This window comes from Limanda limanda, chromosome 14, assembly GCF_963576545.1.
Source record: "Limanda limanda chromosome 14, fLimLim1.1, whole genome shotgun sequence".
NCBI lineage: Eukaryota > Metazoa > Chordata > Actinopteri > Pleuronectiformes > Pleuronectidae > Limanda > Limanda limanda.
Window position 1 is genome coordinate 13,767,879 of NC_083649.1, and position 16,023 is coordinate 13,783,901.

Genomic DNA, 16,023 nt, shown 5'->3' on the forward strand with positions numbered 1-16,023 from the left:
AGAGTCTGACTGATTTATCGGTTGGACGACTAACTCTGCCCATATGGGCCTTTCACAGACATGTTGATATCAGCAATTATGTTGTGGATATGAAAACCTTCATTTTACAGAATTAAAAATGCAAGAATTTAATTTGAAAACATTTATTGTCTAAATTCAAGTTATATATAATTAGTTGGGTTTGTGTTTTCTTTTTATTTATGGTTATTAGTTTATGTGTGTTGGTCCATTTATTGGAATCAGAATTTTTTGCTACTCCTAAATATCGATCACAGCCTCGGCCACCAAAATAAAAATCGACAAAAAAAATATCCTTTCAATAAGAATGAGCAACTAGCCAACAACAACAGACATGAGAATACAAGCTTCTACTCAAATCATACACAGCACTTTGACTACAAAATACTCACCTCTGATGGTGCCCCATAGAAGTTGTCTGCTTTACAGCCCAGCTTGGGGGGTGCTGTGTGGCTGTGCGGGTGCACATGCGGAGGGGCATGTGTGTGTGCGGGGGGGACCGTGTTAGCATGTCCAGGGGGCCTGATACTCCTGCTCAGCACACCTGGTGGGAACATATTTGTCTGCATGTCTTGCCGGTACTTGTCATACAGCGGATTGGAGGCCATAAGCACAGGGGCGGCTCTGGGGTCTACGTCAGGCTTGGAGGGGTCTTTAGCGTTGTCTTTGAAGGAATTGGGTGCTTGGCCGTGTGAGTATGTCGAGAGCCTGGATGGTAGAGAGGATACCTGATAAGGCCCGTCTGCAGCTTGGGGCTTGAACTGAGGATTCTTTCGGACGTAGGTGATAATTTTAGGGCGAACTCCTTTCGGCTTAAGTTTTGGTGATGGGGAGCTCTCTCTGGGGCTGGGGTTGTAGTTAGAGTGGGGGGAGCACTGCTGGTTGTTAAGAGGCGCTTTGGGGATTCCGCTTGTGCTTATATTAGTTCTGACTGGTGCTCTCAGGCAACTGTTGCCATAGCCCTGAGCTGACGTCGGTACAGCAGGGTTGCATCCTGACGGGATATGTCTAATCACTCCAGAGACATTCCTGGAAACATGGTATACAGAGGGTTGCCTGCGTGGTGAGCCCTGGGGTGTCCTCAGAGGAGAGTGAGGAGGGGTTGATGACCTGGATTCCATCCCTGTTCTGTTAGGACTGGAGCAATTCCTTCTGTATGTGAATTGAGTCTCTGGTCTCTTCTCTACGGTGGAAGGGTTTGGAGGACTGGAACTAAGCCTTGTTGCTGCAACTGGTGTTTTTTCTACGGGCACATCCTCCCTCTGGGCTGCCTGGTTGGGCTGCCTGGACTGGCAGAATAGAGATGTGTTGTAGAGATGGGAGAAATCTGAGGGTTCACGTAAAGATGTTTTTGTAAACTTTGTGTTCGACCCATTACTGTGTGAATCTGGAGTGTGGCTGGGAGAACTGGGTTGCCCTGTGTTATCTCGATATGAATTGGGCTCTGCTAAGCTCCTCCCTTTCCCCATCTCGGTCTGACAGAGAGGTCTGACAAGCTGCTGCCGTCGTGGTGGAAGAACCCTCTCATCAAATCCAGCCCTCCTCCTTTCGCCCAGCCCCACGTTAGAGGACATTCCATTTCTGTGATGGCTTCCGTCCCTCTGTCTTTGATCCTGGCTGCCAAACTGAGGACAGTCATATATCTCCTGAGGATGCAATGATGCCGAGTTCTGGTTGGCATCTGCAGGGACTGCCCTTCTCCTGGTGTGGGCTGAGGTAGCATTGTTGACATTTGGGTAAGGGTGGGTCTTGGGGTGGCACAGAGAGATAGGAGATGGCGCTTCTCCGGTACAGTCCAGAGCACTCGACAAGCTCCCACTGAGGCCGATGGCTGACAAACTGGACACAAACACATTTGTCTCAGACTTGGACTCCTTCAGACCTCCCTTCCCCCTCCCTGTTGAGCCTGCCACGCATGTGTCTAACTCTTCAGTACTATGACAGGCAATCCTTTTCTGCCCCCCTTTGTCCCTCTGCATCCTCCTCTCCACTTTGTTGCTGTCATTGTCGTTTCTCCTCATGCCGACCGAAGTGGAACTGGCAGTTGAACTGGAGGATATGGACATTGGACCCTCATCTCGTCCATCCCTCAGACTTCCTCCATCGTCTTCCTCTTCGTTCTCCTCCTCCTGATCCCTGTTTCCCAAGAACGTATGTATCTCCTGACACTCTACAAGTTCAAACTGTCTGAGGTCAGGCTCCAGGCATTGCTGCTCGGAGCCCCAGATCACCAGCTTGTCAGGGGATTCACTCTGAGACACCAAAGGAGGAATTGAACTTGTGCCGTATCTCATGTCCTTTGTCAGTCTCCTTACTCCTAGATCACCTATAGAAGATAAACGATTGGCATTATCATCCCCAGACTGGGGGAACTGGATCTGGGTTTTGTTTCCGATCTTATCTCCTCTGTCCACATTGACCCTCAGGCCCTGTAAACTTGTTGGGATGCTCATGCTGGACTGATTCTTTTCACAATAGGCACCTGCAGGTTGCTGGGGCCATTAATATACAAATATTTCTATTGCAGGCCTCTCCTCTACAGGGTCTGCTTGATGATGGCCCCTCAATTGAATGTTCCAGGGACGAAATGTCATCTCATGAAATCTTTTCCACCTCAACTCCCTGATTACTTTGTGTTTACAGTGTGTAAACAAAGCCGTCTCTGATAGCTCTTCAGGGAGATGGTGGTTGTTCGATCTGAAATAAAAATGACAAAAGAAACTGTAAGTGAGAGCAACTCATCTGCCTGAATTACAGACGCTTCTGCAGAAGCCATTAAGCTTTCAGGACCAATTTAGCTGCTTTATATTAGTCTGGTCTGTGTTGCAGCAATTTTTGGACATTAGCAGTGTATAGCTTTCAGTCTTTTGAGACTAAATCAATATCAATGGATGGTCATTTGAAACTAAATGGAACAGGCTTTCCACGAGACAAAAACACACAAGAGCCGCGACTGGATCTTGTTTCCACTCTAAATGCATTTGTTGGATTTGCATTTTATACAAGCCACTGCTGAATAAAAAACAGTATTAGAGTAGTGCAATATCAACATAGTAATTCAAAGAGCAAATGGTTCGAGAAGAAAAGAGGTAAGTGACAAGAGAGGAGAGGACTGTTTAAAAGTAAGTGAAGGAATCTCCATGGGAATGGCTGATAATGACAGGGAGGAAGAGAGAGAAGGGTGTGAAGTGTTTTGCAATGAGCTTTTTTCCTCTAGAGACATTGGGAAATAGAATCCGAGATGAAGATAAGATTAAAACATCAGCAATAAAAGTGTGTTTCAAACATTCTAGCTTTACAGCATAACACAGGCAAACAGTTTCCTCGAGTGTGTGTATGTATCCAATATAAAAACACAATAATTATGCTTGGGTGTTGTGAGTAGAAACACCAGCTCTGGAGGGAGAAATCCATACTGTATGTCTAATCACTGCAGGGGAGAAAACACTCCTCTCTCTCAACAGGCCTTCTCCAACATGCCATATGGCTGCTTAAGCCAAAGCCACGATTTGATCACACACAGCAGAACCACGCTGTTTCATTTGAAAGCGACATCCTGCAGGATGCACAGGAAAACCAAGATTCAGATCGCTCCGAGTACATGACACCATCTTAACTGGGTGCATGTGGTGCTGCTGACACACTGGGTTGGTCGTATCCACAGCCACACATTTGTAATAAATGCTGAATCCACTCTGTCTCACCACGATCATTACACGGGTTCAATTTGGTTTATGGTTACACACACTCACATTATCATGTTGTTTCAAACACAGACTATTTGTTCATTTGATTGTGACATTTCTTACACTTTGTTGTATTCTAAATGAGGAAGGCACATTTGATTCACACTGTTTTGTCCTTATTAGTCATATTGATTCATTTTCTTTGTCTTGAGTTACCAGCAGCTTCAGTCCTTTCTGGCTTGACCAAAAGACGTGGCAGAGGGTGGAGCCTGTTTAAATACACACGCCCAGTAATTGGACAAGACCAATTAAGGCATCAGCATGGGTGGGGAATGGGGTTTCTTTTTATCCAGAAACCCCACTGTTGTCTTTTTTGTTTTGCCTCATTGTTTCCAAATGAATTGATCAGCCAGCGTATGTCTTCATCATCTTGTCTCATTCATGAATCATTTGTGAGAGTTAATGTAATGTTTTGTCAGAGTATAGTTCTGACTGATCCCTTTTAATGGGATCCCCAGTTTTCTATTTTATTTGCTTATTTTTCATTCTTGAAATCCTGTGCATGCTGCTTGGTCCCTGACACACAACTACATGCACCCGATGATCAGATGAAACAGAAAGCAAATGTCTGAGAGGTTGTGTTGCGCCATGTTCGTGCTGCAGGCCGCTTTAATCGGAGCGGTCTAAAGTTAAAGTTTCTCTCAGATAAAATAATTCCATTTAAAAAAAAAAATTCAATCCCTCCATAATATGCAAAAGCTCCATTAGGAAACAGACATTAAAACCAAATCAAGCTTCAATTTTCTGAGCAAGCAAACATTTTCTATCACAGTGGTCAGGTTAATGTAAACATTGAATATTGTATGTTTTGAATAAACTGGTCATTATGTAGTCAAATATGTGTCTCCCAACCATCACACTGAATATTTGAGTAGTTTCCACAGTTCAAATATAACCCGCCCTCTAATTAAACGTGCAGCGGGGGAGTTTATTCTCATTAGCAGGTGCCTGCTCCGTGTGTCCTCTGGCAGTGATACCAGTGAACTCTGAGACGCACAAAGACGGCAGCTTCCACTGCCAGTGGCTCCTCTGATGCTGCTGGTGCAGAGCTAAAGTTTTTCCAAATGTACCAGAAGGTCTCCTAAATATATTTTGGAGACATTATCATAGTTTCCTGAAAAGAAAAGGAGAACTCTGAGCTGAATACTAAAAAAGGTTATTTCATTAAATGACAATGATAACCAAATCCAAATATTAATAAGTTTATTATATATTCAATTCCCGAGTAAAATATCAAGTTCTTTACTATCTATCTACCAATTCCAGAAATCTCAGTCTCTCTGTCTGTATGTGGAATTCACATCTCGAGAGCCGTTCACCTTATCGGCTTCAAACTTACACACGATACGTTCGATATCAATAAAATTTGAATGAACCTGTGACCATCGACATAAGTGACACCTGATTCTCCAGTTTCGGGGTTCTGCTACTGAGTCGAGCTTCACCGAACTTTGGATAAACACATAAGAACAGTTCTTTGTGCAGCAGTGGTGGTGCAGCTTCAGGGCTCTGCTTCAGACTGAATCCTGTTGTGCAACCAGCACTATCAATTAATCATTCAATCAATCCAATTTTATTTGTATAGCCCATATTCACAAATACCAATTTGTCTCATAGGGCTAAAACAAGGTGTGACATCCTCTGCCCTTAACCCTCAACCGGAATAAGGAAAAACTACAAAAAAAAACTTTTAACAGGGTAAAAGGAACTTAGAAACCTCAGAGAGACCCACATGTGACGGTTTCCTCTCCAAGGACGGACAGAAGTACAATAAATGTCAAGTGTAAAGGAGAACATCAGCAAGATTTGCAGCACTACCACAGAACAAGCAAACAGCCCATTCCTAGCATGCATGTGTAGAATGTGCACTGCACTAGTACTGGTCAGATTGGGCTTTGGATCAAGATTGTAGGGAGCGATAGGGACGACTCATTGTGGTACACAAACAAGATGTAGAATAAACCACACATCATCTGCCGCACTCTGCCTTTGTGTGCACTGCTAATATTTACACTGAATTGGTTCACACAATCAGATAACCAGCTAATTACAAAACACATTTCAGAGAGCTGGGGGGAGGGGAGGGAAGGGAACAGGAGGGAAAGAGACAGAGAGTGCATATTAGAGAGTGAGAGAATTGTCTGCGAGGACATGGTGGCAGATCGATTACGGCACTGATGTAGTGCCGGAGCTTGTGCTGATGGCAGCAGTCTGCGGGAGGCTGAGCGCTGAGCCTCCGTCACAGTGGCTGAACCACAATGAGCGCAGCATCGCCCCATAGTGAGAGGTGGACAAAACCAATCTGGCAAAAGCCCGGACGAAAGAAGACACAGAGCTCGTTTGAGGAAAAAGACTCACTGTGAGTAAAACAACTATAAAAAATTAGGTGCATCCTCAGGAGACATGTGCTTAGGAAAAAAGAAAACCTCTGCTCCATTGAGTACAGAGGAGAACATGTGAGAGAGGGGATGGAGGAAGATGTGTTGGTGAAGAGCTGAGTTCATGTTCCTTTTGACTGAAGTATGTATTGAACAATTACATTACTAATGTAGAAAAATACATTACATGGGGAGGAACCCTGCAAATAATTACACAGGGATCAGGTTTGTTTTCACCAGATGGATTGAAAGGTGTACAAAGCAAATACCATAGTTCATTCACATTCTTTAAAACAACAAATGGTAAAAAGACGATATTTTGAGTGGCCTTATTGGCCACTCAGTACTTCACATTACAATTGACATTTACCCATTCATGCACATACAGCACTTCTATATGCCGCACTTCTTCTATGACAAAGTATCATATACTGTCGGCACAGCTGTCAGAGGCAATTTGGGGCTCAGTATCTTGCCCAAGGACACTTGGGAAGGCAGACTGGAGGAGTTCAGGGTTGAACCACCGACCCACTGGTTAATTACTGCAAATTTTTACTTTTTTAATTGAATTCAGGTCTTTTCCAAGAGAGGACAAGATCAGTATTATTCCTGCATATATTCATGTTGAGGTTATCAGGGCCAGAATATCTAATGATGCAGGCTTTGTTTCAGCGACCCATCACTTGAGGTAACGACTCAGTCTGAACTCCACTGGGAAAACCCCAGGAAGCAAAACCTGAGAAGATTTTTCTACAGTCCTGTTCCAGTTGTCATGGCAATGCCATATCCCCGGGAAATGGAGAATATACAGGACGTGTTGACCCCTGCATCTTTCATCAGGGGAAAAAGGTCAGCGATAGAAAGACAGAGTGGAGTCTGAAGGTCAGCTTCATGCTTTTACACTGACAGCTCATGCATACATTCTGCTGTGCATTTCCCATATGAGCTCATGAAGATGAACACGTATAAAGATACATGTGACCGACTGAACACACAATGCACACACGCAGTTCTAGAAAAAGTGTAGTCAGGGGCAGATTTTACCTTTTACCCCCCCCATTTTGGCAATAACAGACAGTTGTCGCCCTCAATATCTAACTAACAATATAGTTTAAAAAATTAGGCTGTAATATGCATTACAGCACTTAAATTAAACTAAAAAAGAAGCGTTTTTTAAGTTCTATATGATCAGTTGTGTAAGGTGCCAAAAAAGTGAAGAAAATATATAAATGTGTTTATGCCCCTAAGCGGAGTGAAAGACAAGTTTTTTTCTCCCCACCAGACACATGTGACTCATACCGGGGCAATCACATCCCTGCGAGTGGGTAGATGGCAAGTTGCTGAAATGATGAGAGCATGGAGCAGGATGAGACGACATCCGAATAGTCATCAAATCCTGTCAAGGACTTGTTTTTTTTTGGTTTGCACCGAGCTGCTAACCGATCATAACAGCTCTTCTCTGAAGGATTGCGGAAATGAGGGGGAAAACAAAAAATGTGCGTAGAACTGCAAAACAGAGAGAGGCCTTCTCCATCCTTCTGTGTTTCTCTTATTGTCAGCAGGAATCTGTTTGTGTGGGAACAGATGAGACCTGCAGATGCTGGACGCGGAGAGAGAGGGAGTCGTCGCAGGAGGACCGAAGCTTTCTAATTAGCTTGGTGCTGGGGAACACAGCCTCTATAGTACTAGCGAGTCCTATAGAGATTCCTGAAGTGACTCGGTGATATAAGTCTAATAGAGCAGCATGATTTTTAATTATTGAGACTGCTTTACCATAATATACTGCTAATGAGGGCTAAATTGCTCCCAATGAGGAAGCTGTGATCGTATATTTCCATAAGAGGTATCCATGCTTCCCTCTTAGGGCTCGTATTAAAGTTATGAGGAGGAGACGGGGGTCACAGAAGGGGGAGGGTTTGTATTTTTCACACGCCGGATCTCTTCTTCCATTCTTCCTCACGAGGTTAAGTTTAAAATGTTTAAAAAAATCAAATGCCACAGAAACGATGTCTTTGATTTAATATTTACCGTTAGCAGTTAGAAATTGCCCCCCCCCAATAGTATTTTCAGGCACAAAGTGAAGGGGAGAAAAAATGTACAACATTTGGGGGGGGGGGGGTTGTGAATCTTATTATCGTCCACTGGCTCAAATATGTGTTGTAAAGAATTGTATTGCCAAGAAAATAAATGCTAATTCAAAAGCTCACAGCTTTACATTTCTACGAACATATGTAAACATGTGACAGCACAAAGACGCTCACCTGTACAGACACACACACACACACACACACACACAGACACACAGACACACACACACACACATCAACACATGCCGTCCCTCAGCGTCTTTGTTGTCGATCCAGCTGCACATGTGGCTATTACAGATGCCATTTGTCTTTGGCACTCTGGATTTGCTCCTCTCCTCCCCCACAGAAGAGCAGACAGGTTTTATAGCTCCGTGGTCCCTGGGGAACCCAAACAACACACACACACACACACACACACACACACACACACACACACACACACACACACACACACACACACACACACACACACACACACACACACACACACACACACACACACACACACACACACACACACACACACACACACACACACACACACACAGGTTCCCCCATCTCGCTTTCATCCACACATTTCTGCACAGATGTGAATTCCCACACGCTGAAGTGGAAGCACAAGCGACGGCGGGAACGCAAATGGACAGAACGCCAACGTGTGCATAACAATCTATGATTCCTGAGTGTTGCCATATAACATAATTAGATTTAGCACAGGATTTACATTAAAATGAAGCGTAGCAGTTATCCTCAAAGATGAAAAATCCATTCCTCTAATACAGAACATACTGTGTCTTAGCATGCATGTAATTAATCTCTCATGACTCCATCCTTGCACGTCCTTGTACACTTTTTCCCAGGGCTGGATTGTGACAGAAATGTGTGAACTTGTGAAAATCTACTCTCTGCAGACATGTGAATGCATTGCAGACTTTTTGCATATTCAAAAATAAACTGCACCCATCCAGAAAAAAAAAAGGAAACAGTACTTTTTTTATTTTGTTCACATACAATGATCCAGCAGGATGAAGCTTAGAGAGAAAGTCTCTTCAGAGAGAAAAAAGCTAAGCCTCTAGTCATCCAGCTCTTCTCCTCCCCTCTCTGTTAGCAACATAACACAGACAGAAATACAGTGAAATAAGCCTAATGCTCCATTTTTCGCAGGAGACACAATGAGCGCCCTGTAGACACAAATTCACAAGTGATGATTCACCAAACTGTTTCTCAGTGTTTGTACGTGTGAGCCGAGCAATAACTCCCCGTGCACACCAGAGAGCATGTTGTCTCACAGAACAATGAAGGAGAAGAGAGAAAGATCCAGAAATAGTATCCTTCACTTTGTCCGTTTTTGATCTGCACTGATTTTATGCATCAAAAACAACAACAGACCAGGTCCTGCTCTCTATTTTGTTCAATTAGCCTTTTCTTTTCTTTGTTTTCCCAACTGTTTCCTTTCTTTTTCAGGAAATACAGATAATTTCATGCCTGTCTTTGTCTCATCCTCCTCTTCCTCCCTTCATTCTCACCTCAATAACACAGAGTTAATGAGGGTTGGGTGAGGTGATCAATCCCATTTGCATCCATATAGAAGACACATCAGCACAGCAGACTACATCTGCCCAAATAATCTCTTCGCCCCCCCCCCCCCCCCCTCCCTCTGCCTCCATCTTTCTATCTCTCACTCCCACATACACACAGTTGGATGCCCCTCAGGGGGACTCATACTCTGCATCAGGGGGGACTGTAACGGGATTTCGGCAGGATCTCGGGTCAGGGTGGGTGGTCACACCAAAGTGAATAAGAGGGGAGAGGAAATCAGATCATCTGCAATAAAAGCTGATTTATTTCCTTATTTGCGCACAGGCAGGCACTGTTTGAAATCGCCGGATAATCGCAATATGCCAATAATGGGATTTATCTGTCGAAGCAAAATGAAAAATGGCCAATGCACACACACACACACACACACACACACACACACACACACACACACACACACAGACGCATACACACATGCACGTCCATCAACACATGGTTACACGCAAGCCTTGTGTCTCTGTTGCAGCTGAAACAATGACGTACTGCGCTAAGATAAGGAAACTAAAACATCCACAAACACCCCATGTATTAAACACAAGCGTTGACCTTGCATGCACCTATATATACACATGTACATGCAAAGTTACATGCAAAGAAAGATAAGTACCAGTCACACACAAACACGACTACTGTGACTATCGCAGGAGCAGAGACAAAGAGAAAGGGGAATGTGGCTCGCAAACTTGAGGTCTGTTGCACAAAACACTTAATGATGCAATTCAACGTCTGGATAATAAAGTAAGCACAGGGACTTAATCTCCACTAAATCAGCACGACCCTGCTTCACTGTCTGGTTTGGCTCGGCTGTGCCGCCGGTGAGGATGGATCTTAGGTGAGATGGTCGAAGGGGGGGGGGACAAGTGTGCAGGGAAGGAAGGAAGGAAGGAAGCGAGCATTGGCACAGAAATCTGAGAAGTTGGGAGCGGGAAACAAAGAGCAATTTGGGGAGATTACAGGAGATTAGCTTGATTAGAAATAAAGTGACAAGTACAGTCTGGAGGAGAGAATGAGAAGATGAGAGCCTCGTGATTATTTGGTTTCACCGTGCCCTGCGGTGAAAACACACAAACAGACACACACAGACACACACACACACACACAGACTAATGTATATCCGGATGGGGGTGCACCATGGAGAGGAGAAATAGGTTTGTCTGTCCACGCTGGTTGCCGGTAGCACCGCATTGTTATTAGCAGAGCCCCTCCGCCCACTACCCTCACTCTTGTCGCAGAGGAAAACGTTAACTCTTGCGTGGCTGGTGGGCGAAATGTAATGAGGGGGACAAAGAGGTGAGGAGGAGGAGGAGAGAGAGAGAGAGAGAGAGCAGCTGACTTCAAATACAAAGCAGACAAAGAAGGAAAAGGATGGAGGGGAATCTGTGGGACTAAGAGGAAGTTGCCACATGCTCTCACACACACACACACACACACACAGACACACAGACACACAGACACACACACACACACACACACACACACACACACACACACACACACACACACACACACACACACACAGTCAGACATAAAGCTGGCAAGGTGAGACAGCCCAAACAAAGAGAAGCTGAAAAGCAACTCAGAGTGGCTGAGTCACTACTGTTTATTTTAGGATTATTAAATGATGCTGTAGAAGAGGATGAAAAGTGGGGGCGGTGGAAAGGAATTGGGGGTTTGTCTGGGGGGGGGGGTTATAGTTTGCATTGTAATGTGTAAATGTGTGTATGCATGTGTAATGTGCAAGTGATAAACCCCAGGGGCGTGGGGGAGGGAGAGCTGGCGAAGGATCAGCGAGAGGTGAGCGAAGAATAGAGTGAGCTCAGGGTTTTGAGGGGTGATGATGATGATGATGAAAAAAAAAAAGCAAATGATTTTAAGTGGCTGTAAAAAGGACTGTTCTCATACTCTGGGTAAAAGAGGATGAGGAGGGACACAATGAGGGGAAGAACTCCCTTGGGAAATCAAGAGGGAATTTTTAAGGATCCAGTTCAAGGATTCAAACATGCTGCTGCTGACATTTTAAAGTTTATTTTTGGGTACAAGCCTCCAAGAGAATGTGGATACAGGCTACAGTCTGGAGATGTGTCATTAAAAATGAATGGAGTGGACTGAATGGTTCGGCGGCTCTTTACAGTCAAGATAACTGTAGCTCTCACAGTCCTGCCCTGGTAAAAACACTGAGCTCATTCATAGAGTTGCATTCATTTGCATGGTAAGAAGCTGATTTGACTAATATGACCTTGCACACAAAAATAAACAAACACAAATCTGTAGCATTGCCGTTAAGATGACTACACACATTCATCAAATGGATATACACACACACACACAAGTGGCAAAGGGTCTTTCATGTTGACTCCCACGGGACAGGGAAGTTTGTGTTTGTGTGTGTGTCAGTGTGTATTTGTGTGTCAGTGTCAGTGAGTGTGTGTGTGTGTGTGTGTGTGTGTTCCATCAGTGGAGGCGTGCCTTCCCCTTCACCCTGTGATGTCCTGCCTGTGACTGCAGGGGAGGAGCTACAACAGGCTCGTTGCCACCTTTCCGAGACAAAGGCAGCGTGAATTTGAGAGTGTGCGTTTTATGGTTTGCACGTGTGTTGACACTTCATTCACGCTGAGCTCACACAAGCTTGCACAGCATCCTCACACCAAACAGAGCGGAGCGTAATTGTGTATCGATGGGTGATCACAACAATCATTATTATTTTGGTAGCTATTGCTTCCTCTTTCTGTCATTCCCTCTTTATTAAGCACGTTTTTAAACATGCACAAATAGATTCTTGTTCTTGAACATAAAAAACACCATATCCCCTAGCAAAACACTTCCATCCAAAACAAAAGTGAAAAACCTGGTTTGAAAATTAAGAAAACCTTGCAAACACAAAATATAATTAAGAGAGAGCACACTTTTCCTTCCCTCTCTCCTTCACTCTACTTATCACCTCCATTTTCTCCCTTCATCCGTCCTCCTCCTCCTCCTCTCTTCTGTCCTATAAAATGACCTTGAGGGTCGCATCGGTGTGCTACTCTCCTGGGCCTTGTGACAAACTGTCTTACCTGCAGAAACACACACACACACACACACACACAAACACACACACTTGTACACAGGCACCTGAGCCGCAAGCACTTAAGCAAAACACACACTCGCTTGCACTTGCCCTGCTGCGAGTGGTTTTCCTGGCAGAGATCTGCTGGATTGATCTGCTGTTCAGACATTGCAGAGGTCAGATCTAATGAATCAATCACGTATGCATCAGCATCGAGAACAGCAGCTACAGCAGAGACAGCGAGCCGCTACAAGCCGAGGCCCCAGGCTCCTGCAAGGCACGCAGTGACAACCTGCACATTAACAACGACAGGGAGGGATTTGTAGGTTTTAGAAAAATGGACTAAGAGATCCACAGGTGAAGGACGGGCCTGGTTTTGGGATCAATAATATCTGCAAGACGACTCCAATAAACACTTAAAACCAGTGCAGCCAAATGCTAAACAAAGTAAACTGATGGAGTTTCAAAGCTGAAAATACTGGGAATTAATACAGTAATATAATCAGGCAGCAGAACAGCAGATTCACACTTTACAGCCAAACCAGGTCTGAAGGATCAGACGCCAATCAATTAGGGCCAGAGACAGCTGAGTGGAAAGACATGCACCCCCCCGTCTGCACCTTCACTTGATCCAGGTCATCGCTCTGCCCTCGCTGCTTTCAGAAACCTAGAGCTGACGACCAGGACAAGGGAGTTGTTGCAAAAGTAACAAAATCCTCCTAATTTCTTCTGACATAAGGCTGCCCAAGCTTTGTAGAGAATTAGATACTAAAGATGAAGTGAGGACAGCTGCAGGAGAGCGGGAGAGTCTCATTCACGGAGAGAAGAAAGAGACTTGAAGCATTTTACAAAATGAAAGCAGCACCGATGGTTAGATGTGAGAAAGGTTTTCTCGAGCGTTTGATCAGAGAACGATCAAAGTAAATCTTTACTTCTACCTCACATGTACTGCTTTCATTCACTGTTTAAATCTGGCTCAGTATAATGGCAAAACAATAGAATCATTGTAAAACTGTTTTTCTGGCATTATATCGGAATAAGTTGTTTTGGATGGGAGGATGGTCCTCATATTTTGCCCAGTTTTATATTTTTTATTTGTAAAGTCAGAATCACGTTCGGTCTGATGGGGCAAAAAACAAAACAATAAATCCTCACAAAAATAAATATCAATTCCTTCAAACTCTCCTAGCTGTCACCTCTCAGTGCAGTGGATCATTGGTCTAAATCCTACATAATCTATAGCTGATCATTAGCATCACCCTCAGAGACCTGATCTGCTCCATCCATCACCAGCCTGCTGTTTCTGACCTCGCTCTCCCCCCTCCTCTCTCTCTCTCTCTCCCTCTGTCCCTATCTTCACCACATGCAGCCACAGTCTCCTGCTCCACTTCCAACCTGCGTGTGTGGGTCAACTTCCACATCACAGTCTTTTCCTCTGAGAAAAATGTCACACTTTCCCTCATGAAATCACACAGAATTTAAAAAACAATAAGATCACACACGTTTGGCTGCTGAACCGAACCGAGTCAGCATCAAAATACGCAGATACGATCCGAGCCGAACTACGCACCGAACCCGAGGCTGGGCTCCGCGGCGGCGCTGCGTAAAAAAAACACGAAACCCGCAAAAAGGTGTTTTCCACATGTGCGACTCACCTTCGGCTTCCTGTGGCTCACTGAAGAATGTCGGCGAGACGCAGGAGTTGCAAAAACAAAACACATGCGCGTCTTTCCTCTTCCTCCTCTCCCACTTCTCTGAGTGGAGGGAGAGAGAGAGAGATGCTGCGGACAGGAGGAGGAGGAGGAGGAGGAGCGGTGCTGATGCTGCAGCCGACACCTCGCAGAGAGCATCATTCTTCTCAGGCGCTTTCAACACCTTAGCGTCCTCTGCTGGATCATATGAGAAATCCGTTCAATTCAACTGTATTTGTAGAGAGGCCGAATCCCAACAGATTATAATCTAAAGGCTTCACATAGTAAAGTCGAGACCAAACATTATTATAGAGAAAAACTCAACAGTTCCCACATCTGACATCAATACAATTGAAGTAAATGGTGACCACTTCTTCAAACGTATAAAAACAACAGAATGAAAAACATGAAATCCTCCGAGTGTCAGCAAGCCCCCACATTCACCATTCATTTACACTTGGTTTCTAGGGCAAATTTTTTAGTAAGTAACCTCGTTTTAAGTCGAATTTGAATTTCTGGGCTTGTTGACACTTGGATGACATCACAGGAGCAGTATGGAGGCATTATATGATTTTTCTGTTGTTTTTCTACGTTTAAATATATGGTCACCAGTTGTCAATTGTTTTGGATTTTACCTCCGAGACTCCAAAAGTGTTTTGTGTCCTCAAACACTTCACCCACCCTTCCATCGGCATAGTGGTGAGTAGATAAGTGAATTTTAATTTTGGGGTGAACTATCCTTGAAAGGTCACTGTGAGGCATGCATGTCTATTTTAGATTTGACCTGAGTGCTTTTAATATATCTACTGATGTGTGTTTCGTAAACCTTTGAGTTCCGTAGCAGATGAAAACACGAGCAGCTCTGAGACCATGTGGATTTTTTTTAATGGCTCGTTTTATTTACAGGGAGATGTGCATGAAACATACAACCTTTCACAAAAAGAAACACATTGTGACAAGCAAAATCTTAACTTGATACTGATATTAAAGTTTCTCTGTCTCAACAACAGTCCACTTCCTCAGTTTTCTGCAGCTTTCAGGTGGATCTCATAATCTTCCTGAGAAGCTGCTGTGTAATGACCTAAAGGCTCAACAGTCTTTCAACATCTGTCAAGGTCATCACAAGGCACGTGTCTCGTCGACCATGTTGCCATTAATGAAGCAAAGGAAGATATCATCATGATGCGTAGAAGGAAAACCGGACACACGATGAAGAACAGAACGAGAAACAACAATGATAAATTCACTGATGTGACCCCAGTAGTCAAACTGCTTTTGTGCTATTTAGGCAAAGGTTTACATTTTCTTTTCCACAATTCTACACATGGCAACACACATCTACAAAAAAAAGTCAACAAAAAAAATACAAAATCTGAGAAAACGATTTCATTTCAACCACTTGACAAACAGGATGCAGCTGGTCACAGGCACCGTCACGGGTTACGAAAGGGGAGAGCT

General features: G+C 44.2%; 1 protein-coding gene across 1 annotated transcript in view; it reads right to left on the minus strand.

Moving 5' to 3' along the window:
- Positions 1 to 2,471, minus strand: part of mtus2a (microtubule associated tumor suppressor candidate 2a) — a 30,696-nt gene extending 28,225 nt beyond the window's left edge. Inside the window, exon 1 of the mRNA XM_061085305.1 lies at positions 411 to 2,471. Within this exon, the coding sequence (XP_060941288.1) occupies positions 411 to 2,471 (2,061 nt within the window). The remainder of the gene's footprint in view (positions 1 to 410) is intronic.
- Between the last annotated feature and the right edge of the window lie 13,552 nt (positions 2,472 to 16,023).